At 35.4% G+C, this 24705-nt stretch overlaps 1 protein-coding gene across 13 annotated transcripts in view; it reads left to right on the top strand.

Moving 5' to 3' along the window:
* STAU2 (staufen double-stranded RNA binding protein 2) overlaps positions 1-24705 on the top strand; it is a 327264-nt gene that overhangs the window by 131605 nt on the left and 170954 nt on the right. For all 13 annotated transcript variants that reach the window (XM_032316746.1, XM_032316751.1, XM_032316745.1 and 10 more), the window contains 4 exons: positions 87-194; positions 2249-2461; positions 13136-13273; positions 21225-21356. In XM_032316746.1, coding sequence (XP_032172637.1) covers positions 87-194; positions 2249-2461; positions 13136-13273; positions 21225-21356 — 591 coding nt within the window. The remainder of the gene's footprint in view (positions 1-86; positions 195-2248; positions 2462-13135; positions 13274-21224; positions 21357-24705) is intronic.

Here is a 24705-nt window from a genome sequence, read left to right as displayed (position 1 = left end):
ATTTTAAATAGGCATCTTACTTGTAAATATATGTACAGTTTGTTTCAAAGTGAAGATTCATCGTCATACTATTTTTTGTGATTTAGAATGGCGAATCGGGAAAGGAAATGGATGATGACAAAGATGCGAATAAATCTGAGATCAGCTTAGTGTTTGAAATTGCTCTGAAGCGAAATATGCCTGTCAGTTTTGAGGTATGTGCTCAGTAGTGATCTTTCATTTCTCTCCACTGCTCCTCATTATTTAAAATAACAGATTAGTCAGCCGGCATACTAGTATCCTGAAAGAGTTAATGTGCTTCCTTATGTTCAAACTGTGTATTATGAAATCATATATGCCCTGGGGAAAATAGAACTACTATAATATCATGGATTTCTGCTGATCTCTTTGGCTTTTCTGTATTAAATAATTTGTATATATGACATTTTAATTTTCATCATAAAATTTATTTTGTGAGTATAAGGTAATTTATAGTAAGGTTTGGTGTTCAAGTTAATAGTGACATAGATATATTACTACTAAATTCTTCTAAATTTGTGGAACCAAAATAGGTTTAAATTTAACTTTTACTAATAAATCACTAGGAAGTAATTAAGCAGGTCTCTACAACCAGATAAACATGTCACAAAATGTTTACAAAATGTGAAATTTAAAAGGGAGAAATTTTAAATTATTATAATAACCTCCTTTATTAAGAGGTCACTAATTTTGTAACTCACATATCTAGAAAATAGGAAAAACCCAGGAAATAAGCTGAAATGGTTATGGAGTATCCTTCAAATTATGTATGTTTACTGACTAAAAAGCTCTCACATTTTATTTACTGCCAAGATCAACTGACCTTGACTGACAACCTATCCTTAGACACAGTTCTCCTCATTTGGCTTATCTGATCTCTCACCCTATGGCAGATTAAAAGCAGCAAAATGAGGAAGGCAGGGATGCAGTGTACTTGGGGATCTGTTGGTTCCACCAAGAAATGATGGGGGAGATATAGAAAACCTATCAAAATTTAATTACATATACTCAAAAGTTATTGAACATGGGCCTTTTAAAGGCTACAATGAATAGGAACAGTTTTATAAGTCTTAGAAGTCCTTGGAAGCATTAATATAGTATAGAATATTTAGTTTTCATAATGACAATCTAATGTGAGTAATACAGGGTCAGATATTTAGTATTCTGTCGTTAAGCACATACTTTTTTTTTTTTAATTGAAGGGGCTATCCATCAAAGTAATTAAAATAAACAGTTTTGGTGTTTCAGCTAGTAAACTGAAATTAAATAGGAAGTATGATTATCATAAGTTTTCTTATCCCAATAGTGTTGGATTATTGAGATAATAATAATTCAACATTATTGAATTAATCCAATTGAATACAATCCAGCTATGTTGTTTTGTATCCTGTGTTGTTTCCCTTTTCCTTTCCTAATTGGTATCTAATATTATAAGACAGAATTTTAATATAAAGTTAAATGGTAAACTGTTTAACTAGGGTATCTTTTATAGGTCAGGATTTTGAAGGAGACTAAAGTTTTGAGCATTTGGGTTTTGGAAGGCATCTTTCCTCCAAAAGCTGGCATAGTTTAAAGAATACAGAATGTTTAGGAACATTCACAGCTATTCCATTTCTAAGATAGGTATTTTTTTATGGTATGTCTACTTACCTTTTTAAGATGTTGCAGAAAGTAAACATTCCTTTCTATAAAACAGCCTTTGAGGACTCCATCAAAAATAGGTTATTTTTACCCATAAGTTATTTTTGAGAGGCTTCCACATGAAGGACGCTTTATGGGCTAGAGAACCCCAGGAAGAAGTAGTCTTGTACTTCAGTAACTTATTATAGGGAAGAAATTAGAGATGTACACAGTTAAATACAAATTATTGTCTTTTGGATAGTCTGTGTATGTATGGTGTGTTTTATATTCTTAATTTTCTGTTCCGTAAGAAACTGGGTCACCATAATTAGAATTGCCTATTTTAAGCTAGTAAAACACAAATTTTGACTATGAATTGAATGTATTTATTTGTTTTTTTGTTCTTTTGACTTCAGTTTATTAAGCATCATAAGTATCATAAGTGAATGTGCCTATATAATATCTATATAACTTTATTAAAGAAATCTATAATTTTGGCATAATTCTTTATAATTTAAATTTTGATTATGATATGAACATTTTAAAAAGATTCATGCGATGAGAACATTTCTTAAGTGCCTATATGAAATATTTTACTTATATTTAATAGGTTATTAAAGAAAGTGGACCACCGCATATGAAAAGCTTTGTTACTCGGGTGTCAGTGGGAGAGTTCTCTGCAGAAGGAGAGGGAAATAGCAAAAAACTTTCCAAGAAGCGTGCTGCCACCACCGTCCTCCAGGAGCTTAAGAAACTTCCTCCTCTTCCTGTGGTTGAAAAGCCAAAATTATTTTTTAAAAAACGCCCTAAAACAATAGTAAAGGTAAGTGTGTGCTTGTGAACACTGGTTAGTTTCGCTGTTACCAGTATGATGGTAACTCTAGAGAAAAGTTTTTCTGTGGGGCAGGCACCTACACCTGTGGATTATATGCAGTCCCAGAGTCAAGGGAGGCCCTGGACGGTAAATTAATAACTATTCTGTGTTGCTTTTAGACACTGGACACCTGCATTTGTTCATCAAACAATCATACCTTCCATATTTATTGTTCTTTATGGTTTTAAAAGATGCTTTCTCATTCGTGATCACCTTTAGTGTGCTTCTCATCAGGACTGTGCAAGGTAGATGACGTTACCCCTTTTTCACAACTAAGGTTTTGTGAAACATGTCCAAAGACTTTGCTCACTCTGATTCACCTGGGGCTGCAGAGGTGCTATAGTGACTTCTCGGGATATCCTGAAATGGGGGTAGGTTACAGGGTAATAATCGCGTGAATGATACCAGTGCTGGTGAGAGCAGCCGCAGCTAGTGCTCATAAAGCACTGTGTGTCCCAGCATTTCATGTGCTTTATCACATTTAATCCTCATAGCAGCCCCGTGAGGTAAGTGGTAGTGTTTTGTTTCTATTCTTTCAGTCACGTATACCTTGCCAAAGAAGAAAACAGAGCACGCAATTTTTCAAGATGTTGTAACTCTTTTACTAGAGCAGATTTTTTGTTGTTGTTTACACTACCACCAACAAAAAGCAAAAAAGGAATGAGATGATTTCAGCGCTGAGTACAGGACGCTGCCTGTGAGTGCTCAGTATGTAGGCGGTGCATGAGCTCGAGTTCCATTCACAGAAGGCCTTCAGCTGCTAGCATGTCAGTTGCCAAGTCAGAGTCACTAAGCGAACTTCTGGTTAGGCTCTACAGATCAAAGATTACAAGAATGAAGCAGGGTTAACCCTTGAACAACATGAGTCCATTTATATGCAGATTTTCCCTATAACTACACTATGGTAAATGTATTTTCTTTTCCTTATAATACATTTAACATACATAACACATAGAATATGTGTTAATTCACTGTTTTAAGTTATTAGTGAGGCTTCTGATCAACTGTAGGTTATTAGTATTTAAGTTTTGGGGGAATCAAATAAAAAGAAGTTATATATGGATTTTTGACTGAGTGGAGCATAGGTGTTTGCTCCCCCACATTGTTCAGGGGTCAACTGTACATTTTCTCTTTGATGAACCTCTTTTGTTTAGATTGTACAACGGTACAACTACAGTATTTTTATAGACTTTCTGCCTTTTGCACCTTTGTTTAATTTAAAGATACATGCATATGTATTTACATAAATATATAAACGTGTGTTCCTCTTATTTTTTTAAAAAAGATTTTATTTGACAGAGAGAGGACATAAGCAGAGGGCGTGACAGGCAGAGGGAGAGGGAGAAGCAGGCTCCCTGTTGTCCAAGGAGCCCAATGCAGGGCTCGATCCCAGGATGCTGGGATCATGACCTGAGCTGAAGGCAGACACTTAACGGACTGAGCCACCCAGGCACCCCGTACATGTGTTCTTCTTAATGAATACTATCATTATCTCCCTGAGAAGGTGTGGGTTATGTGTTCCCTGAAATAGCATTCTACCTTTTATGTAAGGTAGACTAAAAATAAATGCCAAATAGATCCATGTGTCCTGAGTCCTCCTGGTTCTGAGGGCTGGCTTTCATTCATATCACATGGTTAGGGAGTAGGATATGGCTTTAAGAACGCAACGTTTGGAATCAGTTTTGAGTATGAATCTCTGTGACCTGAGTAAGTTTACCTAACTTTTATAGTCTTATATTTCTTTATTTATGAAAGTAGGAATAATAATTGAACTTGCTTCATAGGATTGTTACGTGTTAACTGAATTATACACAGAATGCATTAGTAATTATTATTAAATATTTATTAATAACATAAATTATACGTGCTCAATAAAGATTAACTGTTGTTATTTCATTTGTAACAATGTCTATTCACATTTTATATGTATGTGAATATATCCATGGTCTGTTTTAATCAATATTTTTTAAAGAATTTTTGTAGAAATACAATGAAATATTAGTGTCAGGTGTACAATATACTGACTCAACACTCTATATATTACTGAGTGGTCACTATTTGTCACTTCATTATAACACTATTATTGACTATATTTTCTATGCTATACTTCTTATCTTTGTAACTTATTTATTTTATAACTGGAAGTTTTTAGCTCTTAATCTCTGTCACCTATTTCACCAATTCCCCTTCCCTCTGCCAACCACCAGTTTGTTCTCTGTATTAGTGAGTCTGTTTTGGTTTCTTTGTTTGTCTTAAGTCTTTTTATATATAAAATCTTTAGCTTTTCCATGATGGAAGAACACTGCTCTGCATCAGAATGGCAGCACAAAACTGGTCACAATAATTTCCAACTAATTTATTAAATTAAATTGAATCTTTTTTTAAGATTTTATTTATTTATTTGGCAGAGAGAGAGATCACAAGTAGGCAGAGAGGCAGGTAGAGAGAGAGAGGGGGGAAAGCAGGCTCGCTACTGTGCAGGACCCTGAGATCATGACCTGGGCCGAATGAGAGGCTTAGCCCACTGAGCCACCCAGGCGCCCCAACTAAGTTGAATCTTAAGTTACAAATAGTGAGCCATTAGACTAGAAAAGATCTGTACATTTTTATGATAGAACATAAACATAACCCTTTTATGTTTATAAACATAAAGGGTTATGTTTATAACCTTGCTTTTAACTATAGCCATTAAAGGCAAGATTATTATTTTGATGTTATTTCCCAGATTGGGGATAAACATTTTGAATTTTCATTATTTTTTGCTGCTACTTCTAGTATATAAGCATGTTATTGCAGAACTTTCTTCCTATCCACCATTCAGAACTCAGCTTGAACTTGACTTCTTTAGGGAAGCCTTCTTTAGCCCCTGCATTTTTCCTCACATACATCACACTTGGAATTATTTGTACCATGTCTGTCTTATGTTAAAATAAAATCTATAGACATCTTCTGAAATGTAAGGTTATTTTGAGAAAGCAGCATGCATACAATGAATTGGAATCTAGATAATTTTAAGTATGGTGGGCCAATAAATGGGTAGATTGAAATAATATCTTAGTTTGCAGCATTTTTTTTTTTTAAAGATTTTATTTATTTTTTTGACAGAGAGAAATCACAAGTAGATGGAGAGGCAGGCAGAGAGAGAGGGAAGCAGGCTTCCTGCTGAGCAGAGAGCCCGATGTGGGACTCGATCCCAGGACCCTGAGATCATGACCTGAGCCGAAGGTAGCGGCTTAACCCACTGAGCCACCCAGGCGCCCCAGTTTGCAGCATTTTTATCCTTCCTTATAGGTCTTATACATCTAGGCTCTCCAGTTCCTTATTATTATTATTTTAAAAAGATTTTATTATTTATTTGACAGACAGATCACAAGTAGGCAGAGAGGCAGGCAGGGAGAGAGGAGGAAGCAGGCTCCCCACTGAGCAGAGAGCCCGATGTGGGGCTCGATCCCAGGACCCTGGGATCATGACCTGAGCCGAAGGCAGAGGCTTAACCCACTGAGCCACCCAGGCGCCCCTCTCCAGTTCCTTATTATGCAGTAGAAGCAGAGAATAAACTGTTGATGATTTACTCTGATTTTATTTAAAATAAAACATCACGTTATTTTAATTTTCTTAATCATGCTGTGATGTAGCTGTTATCCTGGCTTATAGATAGGATCCTTGATGTTTAAGAAACTTACCCAAGATCATGTAACAGGTTCCAGGTCTAGTCATGTCTGATTCTAGTGCCCGTTTGAAACTGGTTGACTGTGAAATCTTTTTGGATTTTAAAATTAACTGTACAGAATTACCTTGTTGAAATGTAAGACTGCCCTGTGGATGTCTCTGGGTTTATATTTTGTTTTTTAATGTAGTTCTCTTCTGTAAGATGGGACTTCAGAGAAGTGTTTCTGATGTTGGAGATAAAATTTTCTGGACACAACAGTTACAAGACTTTCATACTAGTTTGTGGAAATATAACATAAAACTTGCTATCCGAGGAATAACTTAACTGTCAAGGATGCTAATAGTTAATTTCAATCAAGGGAAGGAACAGCCAGTCTTAATGTTCTCAGACTTCATTATTATCAAATTGGATTTAAGCATCTCATTTTTTTGTCACTGGAATCCATATCAACAACAGTGTTTTGGAACTTGCCATTTTTTCTAAGAGAAGGGAGGGAGGGGCAGGGGGAGAGGAAGAGAGAGAATCTTAAGCAGGCTCCATGCCAAGTGTGGAGCTGGATGCGGGACTCAGTCTCATAGCCCTGAGATCATGACCTGAGCTAAAATCAGGAGTCACATGCTTAACCAACTGAGTCACCCAGATGCCCCATAGAACTTAAGAACATTTGTATAAAAGAGGCAAATTAAACAATGGAGACAATGTATCATTGAAAGTACATTTTTATTTCAATATCTTCATGAGCTAGGCAGGCTTCTTGTGCTAGATTCAGAGGCTTCCTTTCACCTTTTAATTGATACCCCAATCTTAGACTTACAACTTATTGTCTGTATTCATCTTTTCTCACCAGTACTTTACTTCCTTTATAATTCATTGAGTTTCCATTTTTCTGGTATGTAAGTAGCGGTAGAAACCATTATTTTATCAAAAGTTAACATTTTCCTTTCCTCTTCTACCTATTACAGTACTAAAGTTCTAAGTCTTTTTTTTTTTTTCTCTTACTCTCTCCTAGACTGCTGTTCATACTTTTAGGGCTTCAATTCAGTCTTTATATAGATGATTCCCAAATTCTCTTCTGTGCTCTACACTGCCTCTTAGACATCTTCACTTTGTAATTTTGCAGGCACATCAAAGTCATTATAACCTCCTTCTCCTCCAGCATTACTTATCACAGTGCCTGGCATCACCATCCTGCTGCTGAAACAAAAGCCTGGAAGTCATTTTTTAAAAAATTTAATTTAATTTTTTTTCAATATTCTAAAATTCACTGTTTATGCACCACACCCAGTGCTCCATGCAATACATACCCTCCATAATACCCACCACCAGACTCACCCAACCCCCCACCCCCACCCCTCCAGAACCCTTGGTTTGCTTCTCAGAGTCCACAGTCTCTCATGGTTTGTTTCCCCCAACTCGCTTCTCTCCATGTTATTCCTTATGCTCCATAAGTAAGTGAAACCATATGACAATTGACTCTGCTTGACTTATTTCACTCAACATAATCTTTTCCAATCCTGTCCATGTTGATACAAAAGTTGGATGTTCATCTTTTCTGATGGACACATAATACACCATTATATATATGGACCATATCTTCTTTATCCATTCGTCCATGGAAGGGCATCTTGGTTCTTTCCACAGTTTGGCAACTGTGGCCATTGTTTCTATGAACATTGGGGGTACAGATGGCTCTTCTTTTCACTACATCTGTGTCTTTGGGATAAATACCCAGTAGTGCAATTGCAGGGTCATAGGGTAGCTCTGTTTTTAATTTCTTAAGGAATCTCCACACTGTTCTCCAAAGTGGCTGCACCAACTTGCATTCCCACCAACAGTGTAAGAGGGTTCCTCTTTTTCCCCATCCTCTCCAACACTTGCTGTTTACTGTCTTGTTAATTTTGGCCATTCTGACTGGTATAAGGTGGTTTTGATTTGAATCTTTCTGATGGCTAATGATGAACATTTTTTCATATGTCTGTTAGCCATTTGTATGTCTTCTTTGGGGAAGTGTCTGTTCATGTGTTCTGCCCATTTTTTGATGTGATTATCTGTTTTGTGTGTGTTGAGTTTGAAGAGTTCTTTATAGATCTTGGATATCAGCCCTTTATATAAAGTGTCATTTGCGAATATCTTCTTGTGAGTCATTTTTAACTTCTTTCTTAGCCATTTTATCTAATCAGTTGTCAAGAAGTCCTGTTGAACCATTATCAGGTTAAGTATTTCTTTCCTTTTTTTTTTTTTTTTTAAAGATTTTATTTATTTATTTGACAGACAGAGATCACAAGTAGGCAGAGAGGCAGGCAGAGAGAGAGAGGGGGATGCAGGCTCCCAGCCGAGCAGAGAGCCCGATGCGGGGTTCAATCCCAGGACCCTGGGATCAAGACCTGAGCCGAAGGCAGAGGCCTTAACCTACTGAGCCACCCAGGCGCCCCAGGTTAAGTATTTCTTAAGTTGGTTCATTTTTTTCCATTCCTCTGCCACTCCTTTGGTTCAGCTCACAATCATCTCTTGCTTGAACTGCTATAGCAGGTTTTTAATTGGCCTTCCTATAATACTTTTGATATTAACTGATATTTTAAAAAGTGTTATCTTTTAGAGACATCAGTGAGATCATGTCATGCCTCTGCTTGAAATCTTTCAGTAACTTCCCGTTACTCCTTGGATAAAGTCCAAAATCATAAACATAATTTAAAAGATCCTGCAGGATCTGACCTATAGCACCAAATTAGATATGGTTGAGACCCAGCAGTTCTTAGGAGGAGCTCACTGTATACATAAGTTTAGTGTAACATCCGTCATCTGTAGCATATTGATAGCCCTTGTCTCTTATACCTGTTTTAGAAGAAACTTTCACTGTTGGAAATGATAAATGTGATAAATATAAAGCTTTATTTCTAGAAATAATATATGAAGAAAGTTCATATCCACAGAGATTTGCAAGGGTTTTTTTTGTTTTTAAACCTTTTAGAAGGCACTAAAACAGCCATATGTAAGTTTAAAAAGATTTAAAAAGCTTTCCTCACAAACATTACCCATATAGTGTTAAAAATAGAGTGTCTTCTAAATGGTTTATATAATATTTGTTTGTAAGTTAAAAAGCATACTAAGTAAAAGTAAGACCTACTGCCCAACTTGAATATAAAACGTTTCTCAGTGAGATTGAAGCTGTGTGTGAGCCCCTCTCCTGTCACATCCATATACCACCTCCTATAGTTAATCATAATCATTGGTTTTATATTTAACAATTCCTTATCTTATAATTTTACTATATGTTTGTTTTTCTGAAAAAATGGCATTTGGTTAGTTAGCTTTTAAAACAGCTTTGTTGAGGTATAGTTGACATTTAATGAAGTGTACATATTTAAAGCAAATGATTTGTTTTGATACATGTGTACACCTGTGTAACCATGACCATCATCAAGGTAATGAACCTATCCATCGCTTCCAAAAGTTTCCTCATGCCCCTCTATAATTCCTCCCATCTTCTGTTCCCAAGAAACTACCCCTTTTTTGGCTGGCTTCTTTCACTTAGCATAAATCATTTCAAGATTCATTCATGTTGTTCCATGTACCAGTTATTGGTTCTGTTTTTGTGCCAGTAGTATTTTGTCTTATAATTACACCAACCTTTGTTTACCCATTCATCCTTTGGTGGATAATTTGGATGTTTCTCATTTGGGGCTATAAATAAAGCTGCTATGAACATTTCTGTATAAATCTCATGGGCTAAGCTTTCCTTTTTTTAGGAGGGAGTAGTAAATGCTTGGAAGTGAATGACTTGGTCATTTAGTAGGTACATATTCAACATTTTAAGAGATGGCCAGTTGTTTCTTAACATGAATATACTGTTTTATATTCTCATCAGCCTTGTGTCCTTTCTAATACATAGTATAGTCTTAAATTTCAGTTGTGCAGATACATGTGTATTGATACCTCATTGTGGTTTTAATTCACATTTCTCCAGTGACTAATGATATTGAGCATTTTTTATGTGTTTGATAGCACATGAAGCTTGATGAAGTGTTCTTCGGATCTTTTGCCCATTTAAAAAATTAGGGAATTTAAATAATAATAAAAATAATAAAATTTAAATAATAATAAATTTATTACTGAATTTTGAGAGGTCTTCATATACTTAGGATACAAGTTATTTTTCAGTGAGAATTCTTTTTTTTTTATTGGAAGCATAAATGACATACAATATCCTCTTAGTTTTAGGTGTACATCATAGTGTTTCAATATTTTTATATGTTATGAAATGATCCCCATGAAGTCTAGTTACCATCTGTCACCATACAGTTGTTATAATATTACCGACTACATTCCTTAGGCTGTACATTACATCCCTATGGCTTATTTATTTTATAACTGGAAGTTTATATTCTTAATCCCCTTTACCTATTTTACTCCCCTCCCCCTGCAAGTTCTTGATCAGATATGTGGTTTGCAAATATTTTCTCCAAGCCTATTACTTGTCCTTTTGAAAGAAGAGAAATTACTAATTTTGAAAAATTCCCGTTTATTATTTTTATGGAATATGATTTTAGGGTTGTACCTAAGCAGTTGTCACCTAACCAAGTCACAAAAATTTCACCTGTATTTTCTTCTGGAAGTTTTATGGTTACAGATATTACATTTAAGTCTGTAAACCATTTGTGTTATTTTTTGTAATGGTGTGAGGTATGGAGTTTTGGGGTTTTCGTTTTTTTGCCTATGAATATTCAATTGTTCTAGTACCAGTGGTTGAAAAGACTGCCCTTTCTCCAATGAATTGCTTTTATACCTTTGTCAAAAATCAGTTGATGATATTTGTATGGGTCTGTTTCTGGACTTCATTAATCTCTTTGTCTATCTTTATGCCAATACTATACATACTGTATTGATTACCATAGCTTTATAATAAATCTTGAAGTCAGGTAGTCTGGGTCCTCCAGTTTTGTTCTATTTTTCTGTCATTTGTTTATTTGTCTTTTGCATTTCTACATGAATCTTACCATTAGCTTATGAATTATTATAAGAAAAAGCCCAGTGGGATTTTGATTGGGATTGCAATGAATTGATCAGTCTGAAGATAAATGACATTTTAAGAATATTGAGTCTTCTGATCCATGACCATATATGTCTGTCCATTTATTGAGATCTCATTTAATTTCATTAGTGTTTTGTGGTTTTAGTGGGCTTTACATAAATTATATCATCCTGTATTTATTCTTCTGTGCTTGCTTTTCTTAAAGCTTTTTTTTTCTTTTTAAATCATTCATTTTGAGGCATGTAGCTATTCTTAATTCATTTTCTTTTCTTTCTTTTTTTTTATGATTTTATTTATTTATTTGACAGACAGAGATCACAAGTAGGCAGAGAGGCAGGCAGAGAGTGAGAGGAAGGGAAGCAGGCTCCCTGCCGAGCAAAGAGCCTGATGGCGGGACTCGATCCCAGGACTCTGGGATCATGACCTGAGCCGAAGGCAGAGGCTTTAACCCACTGAGCGACCCAGGCGCCCCTTTTCTTTTCTTTTTTTAAAAGATTTTAATTATTTATTTGAGAGAGAGAGAAAACCCAAGCAGGGATATCGGCAGGGAGATTGGCAGGCAAAGGGAGAAGCAGGCTCCCTGTTGAGCAAGGAGCCCGATGCGGGACCTAATCCCAGGACCCTGGGATCATAACCTGAGCCACCACTAATTCATTTTCATTGTTATATGCCACTCTACTATATAAATATGCCATAATTTATTTGTTCTTTTGCTGATGACTGTTCAGGTTGTTTCTAGGTTTTTTTTTTTTTTTGCTATTTGAAATAATGTAGCTCTGGATATTCTTGTACGTGTGAGCTAGTGCATATAGGCAACAGTTCACTAGGGGTATAACATGCCTGTGAATAGGCTACTGGTTTTTGTCTTTGCCAAATTGCTTTTCAATTTATATTACTATCACTGTGTAAGTTTTTTTTTTTTTTTTTAAGTTTATTTTTTAGTAATCTCTACACCCAGTGTGGGGCTTGAACTCACGGCCCCAGGATCAAGGATTGCATGCTCGCTTGATTGAGCCAGCCAGGTGCCCCAGTATTGTATAGGTTTTTGTTACTCTGCATCCTCACTAATTGGGGCTGTCAGACTTCTTATTTTTGTAAGTGGATGGGTATGAAATAGTGTCTCACTATGGCTTTAACATGCATTTTCTGAGTCTTAATGAGATTATCTTTTCATGTTTTTTTCTTCTGTTAAATATCTATTCACCTCTTTTGCCTATTTTTCTTTTACATTGTCTTAATACTTTCTAGGAGTTTAAAAAAATATATTTTGGGGCACCTGGGTGGCTCAGTTGGTTTAATACAAAAATTAAAAGGATATGTATTTTAGATACTGGCTATATCTTTTTTCGGTTGTATGTATTTCAGGTATCTTTTCCTAGTTCATGGCTTGTCTCTACATTCTTTTTGGTATGTGTGTGCGTGCATGTTTAAGATTTTATCCATTTATTTGAGTGGGGTGGAGAGAGAGAGAACATGAGCACTGGGAGAGGCAGAGGGAGAGAGACGAGCAGACTCCCTACTGAGCAGGGAGCCTTATACAGGGCTCAATTCCAGGAACAGGAGACTAGGACCAGAACCAAAGTCAGATGCTCAACCAACTGAGCTACCCAGGTGCCCCCTTTTTTGGTGTTTTTTGATGAATAGAAGTTGTGAAGCAACTCTAAGATATTGAAGATTTGAAAAGCAGACTTAACCCAACTTATCAATAACACCGTTGAGCCCTAAATTCCACAGAAGCCTTTGTTTCAGATCCATTCTATGATTTACCTTTCTAAATCTTCTTAAATGACTATCCAGTTACATTATCCTCTGTAGTTTAGGTTTTGGGTTGCAGAGGGTGAGGGGACAACCGTTCTTTCTTTAAGGATCCAAAAACAAGTTTACAGAGCATGTTCTGAGATGTTTTTCTGAAATTATTTTTTAGGCTGGACCAGAATATGGTCAAGGAATGAACCCCATTAGCCGCCTGGCTCAAATTCAACAGGCCAAAAAGGAAAAGGAGCCAGATTATGTTCTGCTTTCAGAAAGAGGAATGCCCCGACGTCGGGAGTTTGTGATGCAGGTATTTCTAACATTTATATTAGAAGAAAATTTTTGAAACACTGAAAAAAAAATTGGAAACACCCAGGTTGTAATAGAGACATGGGGGAAGGGCAAACTAGGAACTAATAACATTCCTTCCTTCTAGGCCCACCTACCAACTTGGTTGAAACATTCAAGTGTCAAGGACATGCTAGAATAGACAGTCTGGGTTTTTGAAGGGACTGTGAGTTCACACAGGTTATTGACCACAGAGTTTCTAATGTAGAATGCCTATGTCTAACTTACGGTTTCCAGCCGGAGGCTGTTAAAGACTGGGAAATCGGATACAGATGGAATTAGAAACATCATTTAGAAGATAGATGTCGTAGATGGAATAGGGCCAAGAGCATGAGCTTTTTTGAGTTATCCGGAAAATTAAGAAAAGAAAGCTGACTTCCTACCTAACTCTGGTGAGGACCGAGAGACTCAGAACCACTAAGATTTAGGCCTCTAGAGATTTAGAGGTTGCAGATTGAGGTACAATGCCTAAAATACCTGCCTTTTAAAATTCTGCCTGTTTTTCTTCATTTGCCAATGTAAACCCCAATATCGAAGAAACCTGAGATTCTTATTATGTAAATTTCAAACATATCCAAAGGTGGTTATACTTAATAGTAAACTGTAAACAATAATGTAGTGGACTAGCAGTGGCATATGAGGAATATGACTAATATCCAAACACAACAATGAAGACTTTTTCTGCCACACTTGCTTCAGCTGTCAATTTTTTTTTCCTCCTTCCCTCCCTTCCGTCTTTTCTTGAGGTATTTCAGAGCTAATATCTAGCCACATACCATTTCAGCTTACCTACTTAGTGTATATCATTAAAAAATATGGAAGTTTTCCCTTATGTTCTTACATTGGGCATGATTCATATTCATTAGAATCATCTAATACTCAGTCCATATTTAAATTCTCCTTGTTGTCCCAGAACTTTTTATTATAATTGGCTTGTCAAAGAAACTTTTTCCAGTCAGACCCGTGGATCTCACCTTTAATGTAATCCAGTTAAAACCCACATATATCTATTAAGTGCTCACCATGTGGTGGACATTTTGGTAGTAACACGTAGTGTCTTATATTTATTAACTTTTCATACATATCTTTTTTTTTTTTTTTAAGATTTTATTTATTTATTTGAGACAGAGAGAGAAAGAGTGCCTATGCACACAAGCCAGGGGAGGGGCAGAGAGGGAGGAGGAGGAGGAAGAGGGAAAGAATCCCAATCAGACGCCATGCTGAGTGTGAAGCCTGACTCAGGGCTTGATCTCATCACCCAAGATCATGACCTAAGCTGAAACTAAGTGTCATCACTTAACCAACTGAACCACCTAGGCACCTTCTTTTCATGCATTTCTTAATTTTACCTTCTTTCCCAATTTATAATCTCCACATTTCTTTATCTCATAGGACCCAGTATAGTATATGTACATAGCAGTACCTTAAGAAACCTTTGGTGTGTATTTGCTGCCTATCTGCCTGACTGAGAGCTAGTTGTTTGGCTTTGTTGGAGATGTAAACTTAACAATGCAGTCACAGATAAACCATGGCTGGGAACCTCGATATCCAAAAAGGGGAGATTGCTTCTATGACTAGTAAACACACACTGTCTAGATGTCATTAGACCCAGAACAGTCTTATTCTAGTCTTTTCACTTCATAAAACACTTAACCATTTTTCCTTTTACATGTTTAGGAGAATTCTAGGAAGAATTCTAGAATATATTTTTTGAACTCCGAAAGAGGAAAAAAAGGGGAAGAGGGGAAAAAAATCACCTAAAACTTAGACTTGTATTAGGAATAAAAACTGGCTTTGAGTTTATTAAACAATTTTTTTTTCCTGCAGAGTATATTGAGTACCCCTTCTGAAAAAGGAATTTAGAATATCTTAGGCCAGCTTCCATTTTATGGGTATTCATAAACATTCTAGTCAAATGGGAACATTTGGCTGTGCTTTTAAATGTTTTCACACTGAATTCATATTGCTTTCCCCTTCTGGAATCCCCAGTGGATTCATTATAGTATTGCAGCAAGTTTATCAAAGTAAAGGCTTTTGTATAAACTACTTAAGCAGTGTTATCATTTGTTATAACTGAATGTGGAAGTAAAAATATCTAGAGGTAATATAATATGCTCATACTTATCTATCACTATGAAAAATAAAGGTAAGTTTGTATGTTATAAAGTAGATGCAGTTACTTGTATTGATTACTAGGCAAAGAAAAATCTCTGATAAGATTATTTGGATATTTATTTCCAGAGCATATTTCTTAAAGCTTTTTTTTTTTATAAGAAAGCTTTTTATATTTTATATCTTAATTTTTTGAAGAGAAAATAATGACAACTAAATTAAATGGGTATCGCTTATACACATTGTATATAGCACATTCTATTGAGTTAATTTTTCCTACCTGTGATTAAAATTTCAGGTTTTTAAAATATAAAGCAAATTTCATCAGTTTTATTTGTGACTCACTGAAAGATAATAGATTGTCTTTGGTATATGCTATTTTAGAATTGTTTTTAGTTTTTTGAGGATTTGACTTGTTTAAGTGATTTGTTTAAATGTAAAAATCTGGCAGTCTTAAAGTTACTGCTTAGCAAAATAATTGAACTTCTTTGCAGACAAATTAACATTTTAGTGTAAAAATATTTAATGGTTAAAAATTTTTTGAGTTTTCTAGAAAGATGACTTACAAAGTTTACTTATATACTTAATTGCTTTTATAATGATGTGATTTTTCTTTTTTTTTTTGAGTGACCATTGTGTTTGTTAGGGAATCAAAGTCCTTCAGCACACTCACCTTTTCCAGTAGTAACAAATAAGTCTGGGATAACTACCTGCAAACTGTTGAGCCATGCCTCCATAAAAACTTGTGAGAAGTGAGGGGTGAGTGAATGGCAAAAATGAATCTGGAAGCACCTTTTCTAACAGTCAGTCCTGAAGGTGTCAGAGTAGGTCAGATGGGAAGCTGGCAGATTCAGATCCAACGTGAATGCCGAGATGGGAACAGCATTCCCCAAGAGCAGGAGACTGGAGTCAAAGAGTATAAGGCCTGGGTGGAGAAATATGATTTAGAGATGAAGCAGCAAAAGAATTGAATGAGAGTGAGTGAGGGGTATGTAGCATGAAAAAACCAGATGATACATTTTTTTGTTGTTGCTCGGTGATCTTGCTTCCATTTACTTTGGCAAGTCTTTTGACCCTCAGAGCAGTAGAGGAAGCTTCTGACGTAGCTAGCCTAATCTGTTAGCTTGCAAGCATTCCAGCAACAACACAGGGGTGGGTGAAGCTGGGGAAGCAGAGAAAACACTGGGAAAAATAACAGGTATCAGGCCTGGCTTTAGCCAAGGACTCAAGCGCATTATAGCTAGGGCCTGCTGTGTTCAGGCCAGGGCAGGCCAGCACAGATATGGCAGGTCACGTGTGTTCACTCCACTCCAGGGAACCACTGTGCACCACAATTGATCAGTGCTTCTGAGTGAGGTGTGTAGAATCCGGCTGAGTTGTCATAATATGATGGTTTCTAGTTTTGGAAGAAAAAGCAATGAAATATGTCAAAGACATGGCACAGATTTGAACTGTGACATTTGTGATAGTTGTTACAGAAATTCTATAATAAATATATTTTCAGTGTTTCGTACACTACAAGAACTAGGTCATTTAGTTCATCTTTACTAAAATTCGATGAAAAGTATAATTTCTTTGTCATATAATTTGCACTTTGTTTATATTTAAGGTTTATGGGTTTTTTTTCTAACCACTGTGTTAGAAGTACTTTGTTCACTGAATCTTAAAAGTAGTGATAGAAATGGTAACACGGAACCTGAATACTGTGTAAGAATAAATGGCAAACAGTACACAAGTCTGGTTACCAGCTGGGAATTGGTATGTTCTGAGACAAATGAAATAGCCAATTATGCTTTCACCCAAAAGCCAGAAAAGAAAACTGTGGGCAGAAGTATCATGCTTTATATCTGAAAACTAAATTTAGTTGTACTACATACTAATTCATTGCCAGTACACAGTATATTATAATTGTGAAATTTTATTAAAGTGGCATGAAGCTATTGAAGCTAATTTTTTTCTGAACAAAGCACAGTGACATCTGGTCAAACAATCCAAATTTTCAAATATAGATTGCCTGTTCAGCTCTCTTGCTTACTTTTGTACAGTTTTAAAAAAAAAATAACATAGAGGCATTCATTATATATTCTGGAATGTGAATCCTTTTTAGTTACATGACATTTCAAATATCTTTCCTTGTGTTGTGACTCTCCTTTTTTCCCCCCGACTTTAGTGATGCTCTCTTGAGGAACAGAAGTAATTAATTTTAATGCCGCCAAATTCCTCCTCAAAAAGATCTTGGTTGGTCTTAGCACTTTGTATTTCCATGAGTATTTTGGAATCAGCTTGTCAAATATTGTAAAAACATGTGTGGAATTTTGATGAAAATTTATTGAATTTATAGGTCACATTGAAGAGAATTGATATCATACTCATTTTCAGTGCATGAGTATGGCATATTTCTACTTATTAAGTTTATCTTAATTTTTCTTGGTGCTTATTATTTTCTGTATAAAGTTCTTAAACCTCATAGGTATTTGATTTGCATTTAATAACTTTTATAATTTTCTACTTGATTGTTGATGGGATATAAAAATGCAATTGGCTTTTGTATACTACTATTTACATAGAAAACTTGACACTCATAAATTCTTATAATTTATCTGTATATATTCTTGGATTTCCTATGTAAAAAACGTATCTCCAGATAATGATGGTTTGTTTTTATACTTCTAATTCTATACCATATTTTTTCTTGCTTTATTGTTCTGTCTAGGATTTGTAATAAAATCTTAAATGCTAGTATAAATAGAAGTCATCCTTGTCTTGTTTCTAATTTCAGAATTTCAACATTAAGTATAACATTTGCTGAGGTTTGCTATAGGTTTTTTACAAAATGCCCTTCATCGTATTTAGGAAGTTCACTTTTTTCTCTAGTTTACTAAGAATATTTATTATGAATGGATGTTGAGTTTTATCAAATGCTTTTGCTCCATTTATTATGATGACCGTATGTTTTGTCTTCTCAACCTATTAATATAGCAGATTCTGTTTACAGATTTTGTTTGACTTTCAAATGTTAGACCAGTCTTAAATTTCTGTGATAAACCTAACTTGGTCATGATTTTTCTTTCTTTATATTGCTTTGTTCAGTTTACTCTTATATAGTTTAAACTTTAGCAGTTATATTCATGAATGAAATTGGTCTGTAAAATTTTTTCTTATACTGTTCTTGTTGGATTTTGGAATCAAAGTGATACCTCACTGAATAATTGGGGACTGATATCTCTTTTTCTATTCTTAGATGAATTTTTGTAAGACTAACATTATTCTTCCTTAAATATTAGGTAGAACTTGCTGGAGGAGCTCTCTGGAGTTTTCTTTGTGGAAATGCTTTTAATTATTACTATTTTTTAATGGTTATAGAGCTATACAGTTCGGGGTTTATTCTATGCCAGTTTTGGTAATTTGTATTGTTGAGGAATTTTTCCATTTTATTTAAATATTCAAAAAATTTTAGCTGAAATATTCAATATCCCTTGTTATTTTTTTAAAGATTTTATTTATTTGACATGGAGAGAGAGAGAGCATAAGCAGGGAGATGAGAAGAGGGAGAAGCAGACTCCCCACTGAGCAGAGAGCCATGTAGGACTTGATCCCAGAAGAAAGGCAGACCCTTAACCAAACTGAGCTACACAGGCGCCCCTATCCCTTATTTTTTTTTTTTAATGCTATACAAGATGTAATACAACAAAATGTAATGTATATAATGCTATACAACAAAATCTCCCATTTTCATTCTTATTCGTGTCTTCTCTTACTTTTCCTTGATAAGTCATAATCTTTGATTTATCATTTTATTAGTCTTTTCAGGAAACCAACTTTTGGCTTTTTAAATTTTTTATCATATTTTGTTTTCTATTTTCCTTAATTTCTGCCCTTGTCTTTATTCTTCTATTTTCTTTGGATTCATTTTTCTCTAATAGCTTCTTGAACTGGATGCTTAGCTCATTATATTCCTGCCATTCCCTAAACTTCTATGACTATATATTTTCTTCTCGACCCTCCTTTAGCTGCAAACTTCAAATTTTGATATTTTGTATTTCCGTTATTACTTACTTAAAATATTTTCTAATTTTTACTGGGGTTTCTTCTTTGCCTGTTAGATTATTCAGACTACTTTGTTTAATTTATGAAGTTGTGATTATCTTCTTGTTTGCTGCTTTGATCGCTTATTGAGACCCAATTCATAAAAACAAATCTCACTGTGGTTGTGTATTTCTTATTTGTCCTTGTAATGCTGTACTTCTTGCTTTCTTTTTAAAAATTTTCTTAATGTATTTATTTGGGAGCACGTGGATAGCTCAGTCAATTAAGCATCTGCCTTTGGCTCAGACCATGATCCCAGGGTCCTGGGATTGAGCCCCTGCTCAGCATTAAGTCTGCGTCTCTCTGCTCCTCCTCCTGCTTGTTTGCACTCTCTCTCTCTGTCTTTCTCTCATTCTCTGTCTCTCAAGTAAATAAAATCTTAAAAAAATTTTTTTATTTTAAAATTTTTTTCCTTTTAACGTTCTGATTTACTTTTTTTTTTCTTTTCTTTCTTTCTTTCTTTTTTTTTTTTTTGCATTAGCTCTTGACAGGTGCAGCATTAAAAACACTACCCAATTTGGAAAATATATGTGTGGATAGCTGATGTATTTTAAATATATATATAGACATATATGTGTATGTGAGTGTCATTTGTTTCCCAGAGTTAATTGTGGAATAGTTCTAATGATAAAAAGGCTCCTGTTAGGGGCACCTGGGTGGCTCAATCAATTAAACGTCTGCCTTCGGCTCAGGTCATGATCCCAGAATCCTGAGCTCTCTACTCAGTGGGAGCCTGCTTCTCCCTCCTCTTGCTTGTATTCTGTCTCTGTCAAATAAATAAAGTCTTTAAAAAAACCCACCTCCTGTTATTGAGCAATTATGATTTATTATACACTGTAGTTTACATACATTTTCTTGTTTAATTTTCAGAGCAATACTGTGAGGTAGTATAGGAGTACCTCTTTTACTGATGAAAAAACTGAAGCTTAAAGATGTTGACTAATTTGAATCAATTCATACAGTTAGGAAGTAGTAGAATTGAATTTCTTTTCTTTTCTTTTTTTTTAAAGAGACAGAGAGGGAGGTTTGGGGAGGGACAGAGAGGTGCTGTATCCAGAGTAGAGCTAGAGCCCCTTTCAGGGCTCAATTGCATGATCATGACCTGAGCCGAAATTAGGAGTTCAGTGCTTAACCAATTGAGCCACCTAAGCACCTCTAGAATAATTTCATACCCAGATCTGACCTGGAAATCTTTGTTCTTAACCACAATATTGTATTAACCCTTGTATATTAATTTTCCTCAGGAACTATTTATATAAAGCTTTATAAACTTGGAATGCAATGTGAGCATTGTTTTATAAGGCAGCACCATGAATTTCAGCTTTTTAGTTCATTAAATAAAAACACTAAATGTAGTCATAATCTATGTAAATTCTGTTACAATGTGAATTTTATTTTTTTGCTTGTATAAATAATATTGTTTAAAAAATCAAATAATGTAGAAATATGTAAGGAAGTAAAAATCATTTAAGATTCTGTCACCCTGAGATAAACCCCCATTGTCAGTTTGAGGACCATATTATTGTATTTTTCCCCATGTATATTTTCACTTGTATTTATAACATTAAATAGGTTAGTATCTTAGTTGCTGTTTTCATTATGGACCAAATTTTATATTTTTGAATGCTAAAGAGCATGACACATTGTTTTATGGTGTTAAGAAGTTCCTGTTTACCAAAGCAATTATCCTCACTTTCTTCCTTTAATCTTGTCAGGTCAAAGTAGGCAATGAAGTTGCTACTGGAACAGGACCTAACAAAAAGATAGCCAAAAAAAATGCTGCAGAAGCAATGCTGTTACAGCTTGGTTATAAAGCATCCACTAGTCTTCAAGATCAACTTGACAAGGTGAGAGCTAAATTTATATGTACATATGCCTATCCTGTCAGAATATCAGAGTGAGGAACAAATCCTATTCCAGTGTTTTTGACTCTAAGTAATGTCTTAACTACTGTTAAAGTAGAAGTCAGTGTTTCTCCCGCGCCCCCACAACCCAGGGCGGTACTCTGTATCTTTAAAGATAGATTCTCCAGGTACAAAATAACATCTGTTTATGGGGCCAAGATGAAATATTATAATCTTACAGTTGGAAAATGCTAAAAAATTATATTGTTGTATAAATTTTATATAATTCCAGTTGAATACTTTTTAGCTTATTGACTCATGGTTTTTGCCATATAGCCACAGTTTTAATTTGTGCTTTTTAAAGGACAGAGTTTGTGAGCCTTTATTTCTGGAATACAGCTGAAAACACTGGAAATAAAGATCCTGAGTTATCCCTTTAGGGCAGGAACTATATTGGACAGGCACTCTATAAACTAATTTTTCTATTTACTTTAAATTTAAAGGTAAACTCAGAGGGTGTTTATTTTCTGCCAAGACTTATGTTCAGGGTTCCCTATTTCTTCTGCAGCAGTTAATGACATCATTAACACCTACCTCTGTTGCAAGAGAAGCAGAGAACCCCAAATTCTGTACTTGGCAGATAACTTAGCAGGAACTAGCTTAATTCCATTTTGTATTATCATTTTATCTGTGCACATGTAGAAATTATTTTGACTAAACATTTTATTAAATGAAAATTCATAAAACAGGCTTAATGATTATTTCTATCAAAAACAATATGCTTTTTTTTTCCATGCCGTTTCTCACATAAGGATTCTGTTTTAGAGATATTTTCAATTTCTATAGGAACACATTTCTGAAATTCAGAGTAAAAATAAAATCATCTATTAGAAAACATTTAGATATACTTTTCTTTTTAAGACAGCTGTGAATATCTAGGCAATTATTTTGAGTGATTAAGATTTATTTGTGTGTGTGATATCGCTAGAGATTTCAATTCTGTTTTTATAACCTGGCTAGTCAATGCTTTTTCTTCTTTTAAAAGTATTTGTAACATGAAACCTAACATGTGTTCAAGATTCTGTAGTTCTTATATTGTGTATATGTTGTTTTAACTTAACACGTTTATATTGACTTAAAACTGGTGAGTGATTTATAAATATATGTCAAAGTAAATCTCCTCATAGACATGTATTTGTATGTTAAGTGAAAATAAACCACTAATTTTATTAATATGAAAACATTTTTTGTATATGCACTATATTATTGTTCAAGGTTCTCCAGTGAAACAGTGCAACAGGATGTGTATGTGTGTGTGTGTGTACATACATATTCATAACATTAGTCACAGAGACTTATTTAAGGGAATTGGCCTGTGCAGTTGCAGAGGCTTGGCTAGTCCAAAATCTGAGGGAGAGGCCACTAGGCTGGAGAATCAGGAGTTAAGTCTGAGTCCAGAAGCTTTCTGCTGAGTTCCCTCTTCCTTCAGGGGAGGTCAATCTTTTCTTCTAGGTAGGTCTTCAACTGATTAGGCTCACCCACATTACAGAGAGGAATCTGCTTTACTCAGAGTTCAGTGATTTCAATGTCAGTCTCTTCCAAAATCACCCTCATAGAACACCCAGAATAATGCTTGATCAGTTACCTAGTCACCATGGTCCAGACAATGACACATAAAATTTACCATTGCACTCACTTAGTGCCAAACACTGGTAGCTGAAGATAATAAGATGACTGAAACTTGGTCCCTACACTAAAAAAACTAACCCTTAAGTGTTAACAGTGAGTAGCTTTAATCATGTAACAAAAATAATAGTATCCCAGAACCTAGAGAATATGAAGATGAATCTGGAAAGTCAGGAATAGCTGAGACCACTGTTTTTATGTAAGTTAAAGAGCTTGAGGAGTTACTAATTTAAGATTTTTTTTTTTTTTACTGTAACACATAAAGGACTATTTATTTATTTGAGAGAGAGAGAGAGAGAGCACGCAAGAGCAGGAGGTATGGGGGAAGTGGCAAAGGGAAAGAGAGAATTGCAAGCAGACTCCAGGGAGCTGGACTGGGGCTTGATCACATGACCCTGAGATCATGACTGGAGCCAAAACCAGGAGTCAGAGGTTCCAATGACTGAGCCACCCAGGCACTGCAGCAACTTCTAAAACAAATCCATGCAAACATTACCATGACCAAGGGAAAAAAGACAATGATTTGTTAATATCAGCTGCTAGCCATTTGTGGCAGACTGTATTTTCCAAAACACGGTTTCAGCAACATCTTCCTGTTCTGCAGGGTGAGCTTGCCATGCCCCCATCATGAGGTGAAGTCTTAATCCCCTCCTCTTGGGGCACCTGGGTGGCTCAGTGGGTTAAGTGTCTGCCTTCAGCTCAGGTCACGATCCCAGGGTCCTGGGATCGAGCCCTACATGGGCTCTCTGCTCAGTGGGGAGCCTGCTTCTGACTCTCCCTGCTTGTCCTCTCTCTCTGTTAATAAAATCTTAAAAAAAATAAAAATCCCCACCTCTTGATTCTGATCAGGTTTTTATCACTCACTGCAACCACGGGAATGTTAGAGTGGAAATGCTGTCTGACTCTAAAGGTGGGATCAGAAAGGTCTCTAACTCCCACTTGATCCTCTTGCCCTATTTCCTCTTTAGAAAGTGCCTCTCAAGATGGCCTCTCTCAGAATTCAGCCACACAAGTGGCATCTGTCAGTGTTTAATCAACATTTCTAGCTGAGCCCAGCCTTTCAAGTTTCCAAATTTCTTTTTTTTTTTTTTTAAGATTTTATTTATTTACTTTCTTGAGAGAGAGACAGCATGGGGTGGAGGCACAGGGAGAAGGAGAAGCAGATTCCCCACTGAGCATGGAGCTCCATGCAGAACTCAATACCAGGACCCTGGTTTCATGATCCGAGTGGAAAGCAGCCCCTTAACCAACTGAGGCACCCAGGTGCCCCTTTGTCCAAAATTTCTGACCCACAAAGCCTATGAAGGTAACATGGTTGTCATTTTATATTTTAGTGTATTTTATATATAACATACTATTATATACTTAATAGTAGGTCATTTGTTTCATATGAGTAAAAATCAGAAACATTAGTTCATGTTCAGTCCCCCCCCCCCCTGCACTGTGTCAAAATTTGCTTTACGAGTCACTTATTTCAATTAGGATCTTAGCAGGAGTCACACATTGCTTTTGGCTGATATTTCTATTAAATACTGTTCAATCTACATTAATTTCCTCTTCTTTTTCTTTTTTCATTTTTATGTAATTTATTTGGGAAGAAACTGAGTCTTTTGTCTTATAAAATAACTTGTAGTCTGCTTTGGTTGTTGTGTCGACATTGATCGCC

The sequence above is a fragment of the Mustela erminea genome, chromosome 16 (genome assembly GCF_009829155.1).
Source record: "Mustela erminea isolate mMusErm1 chromosome 16, mMusErm1.Pri, whole genome shotgun sequence".
Classification (NCBI taxonomy): domain Eukaryota; kingdom Metazoa; phylum Chordata; class Mammalia; order Carnivora; family Mustelidae; genus Mustela; species Mustela erminea.
This window is presented reverse-complemented; position numbering and strand designations above follow the sequence as displayed.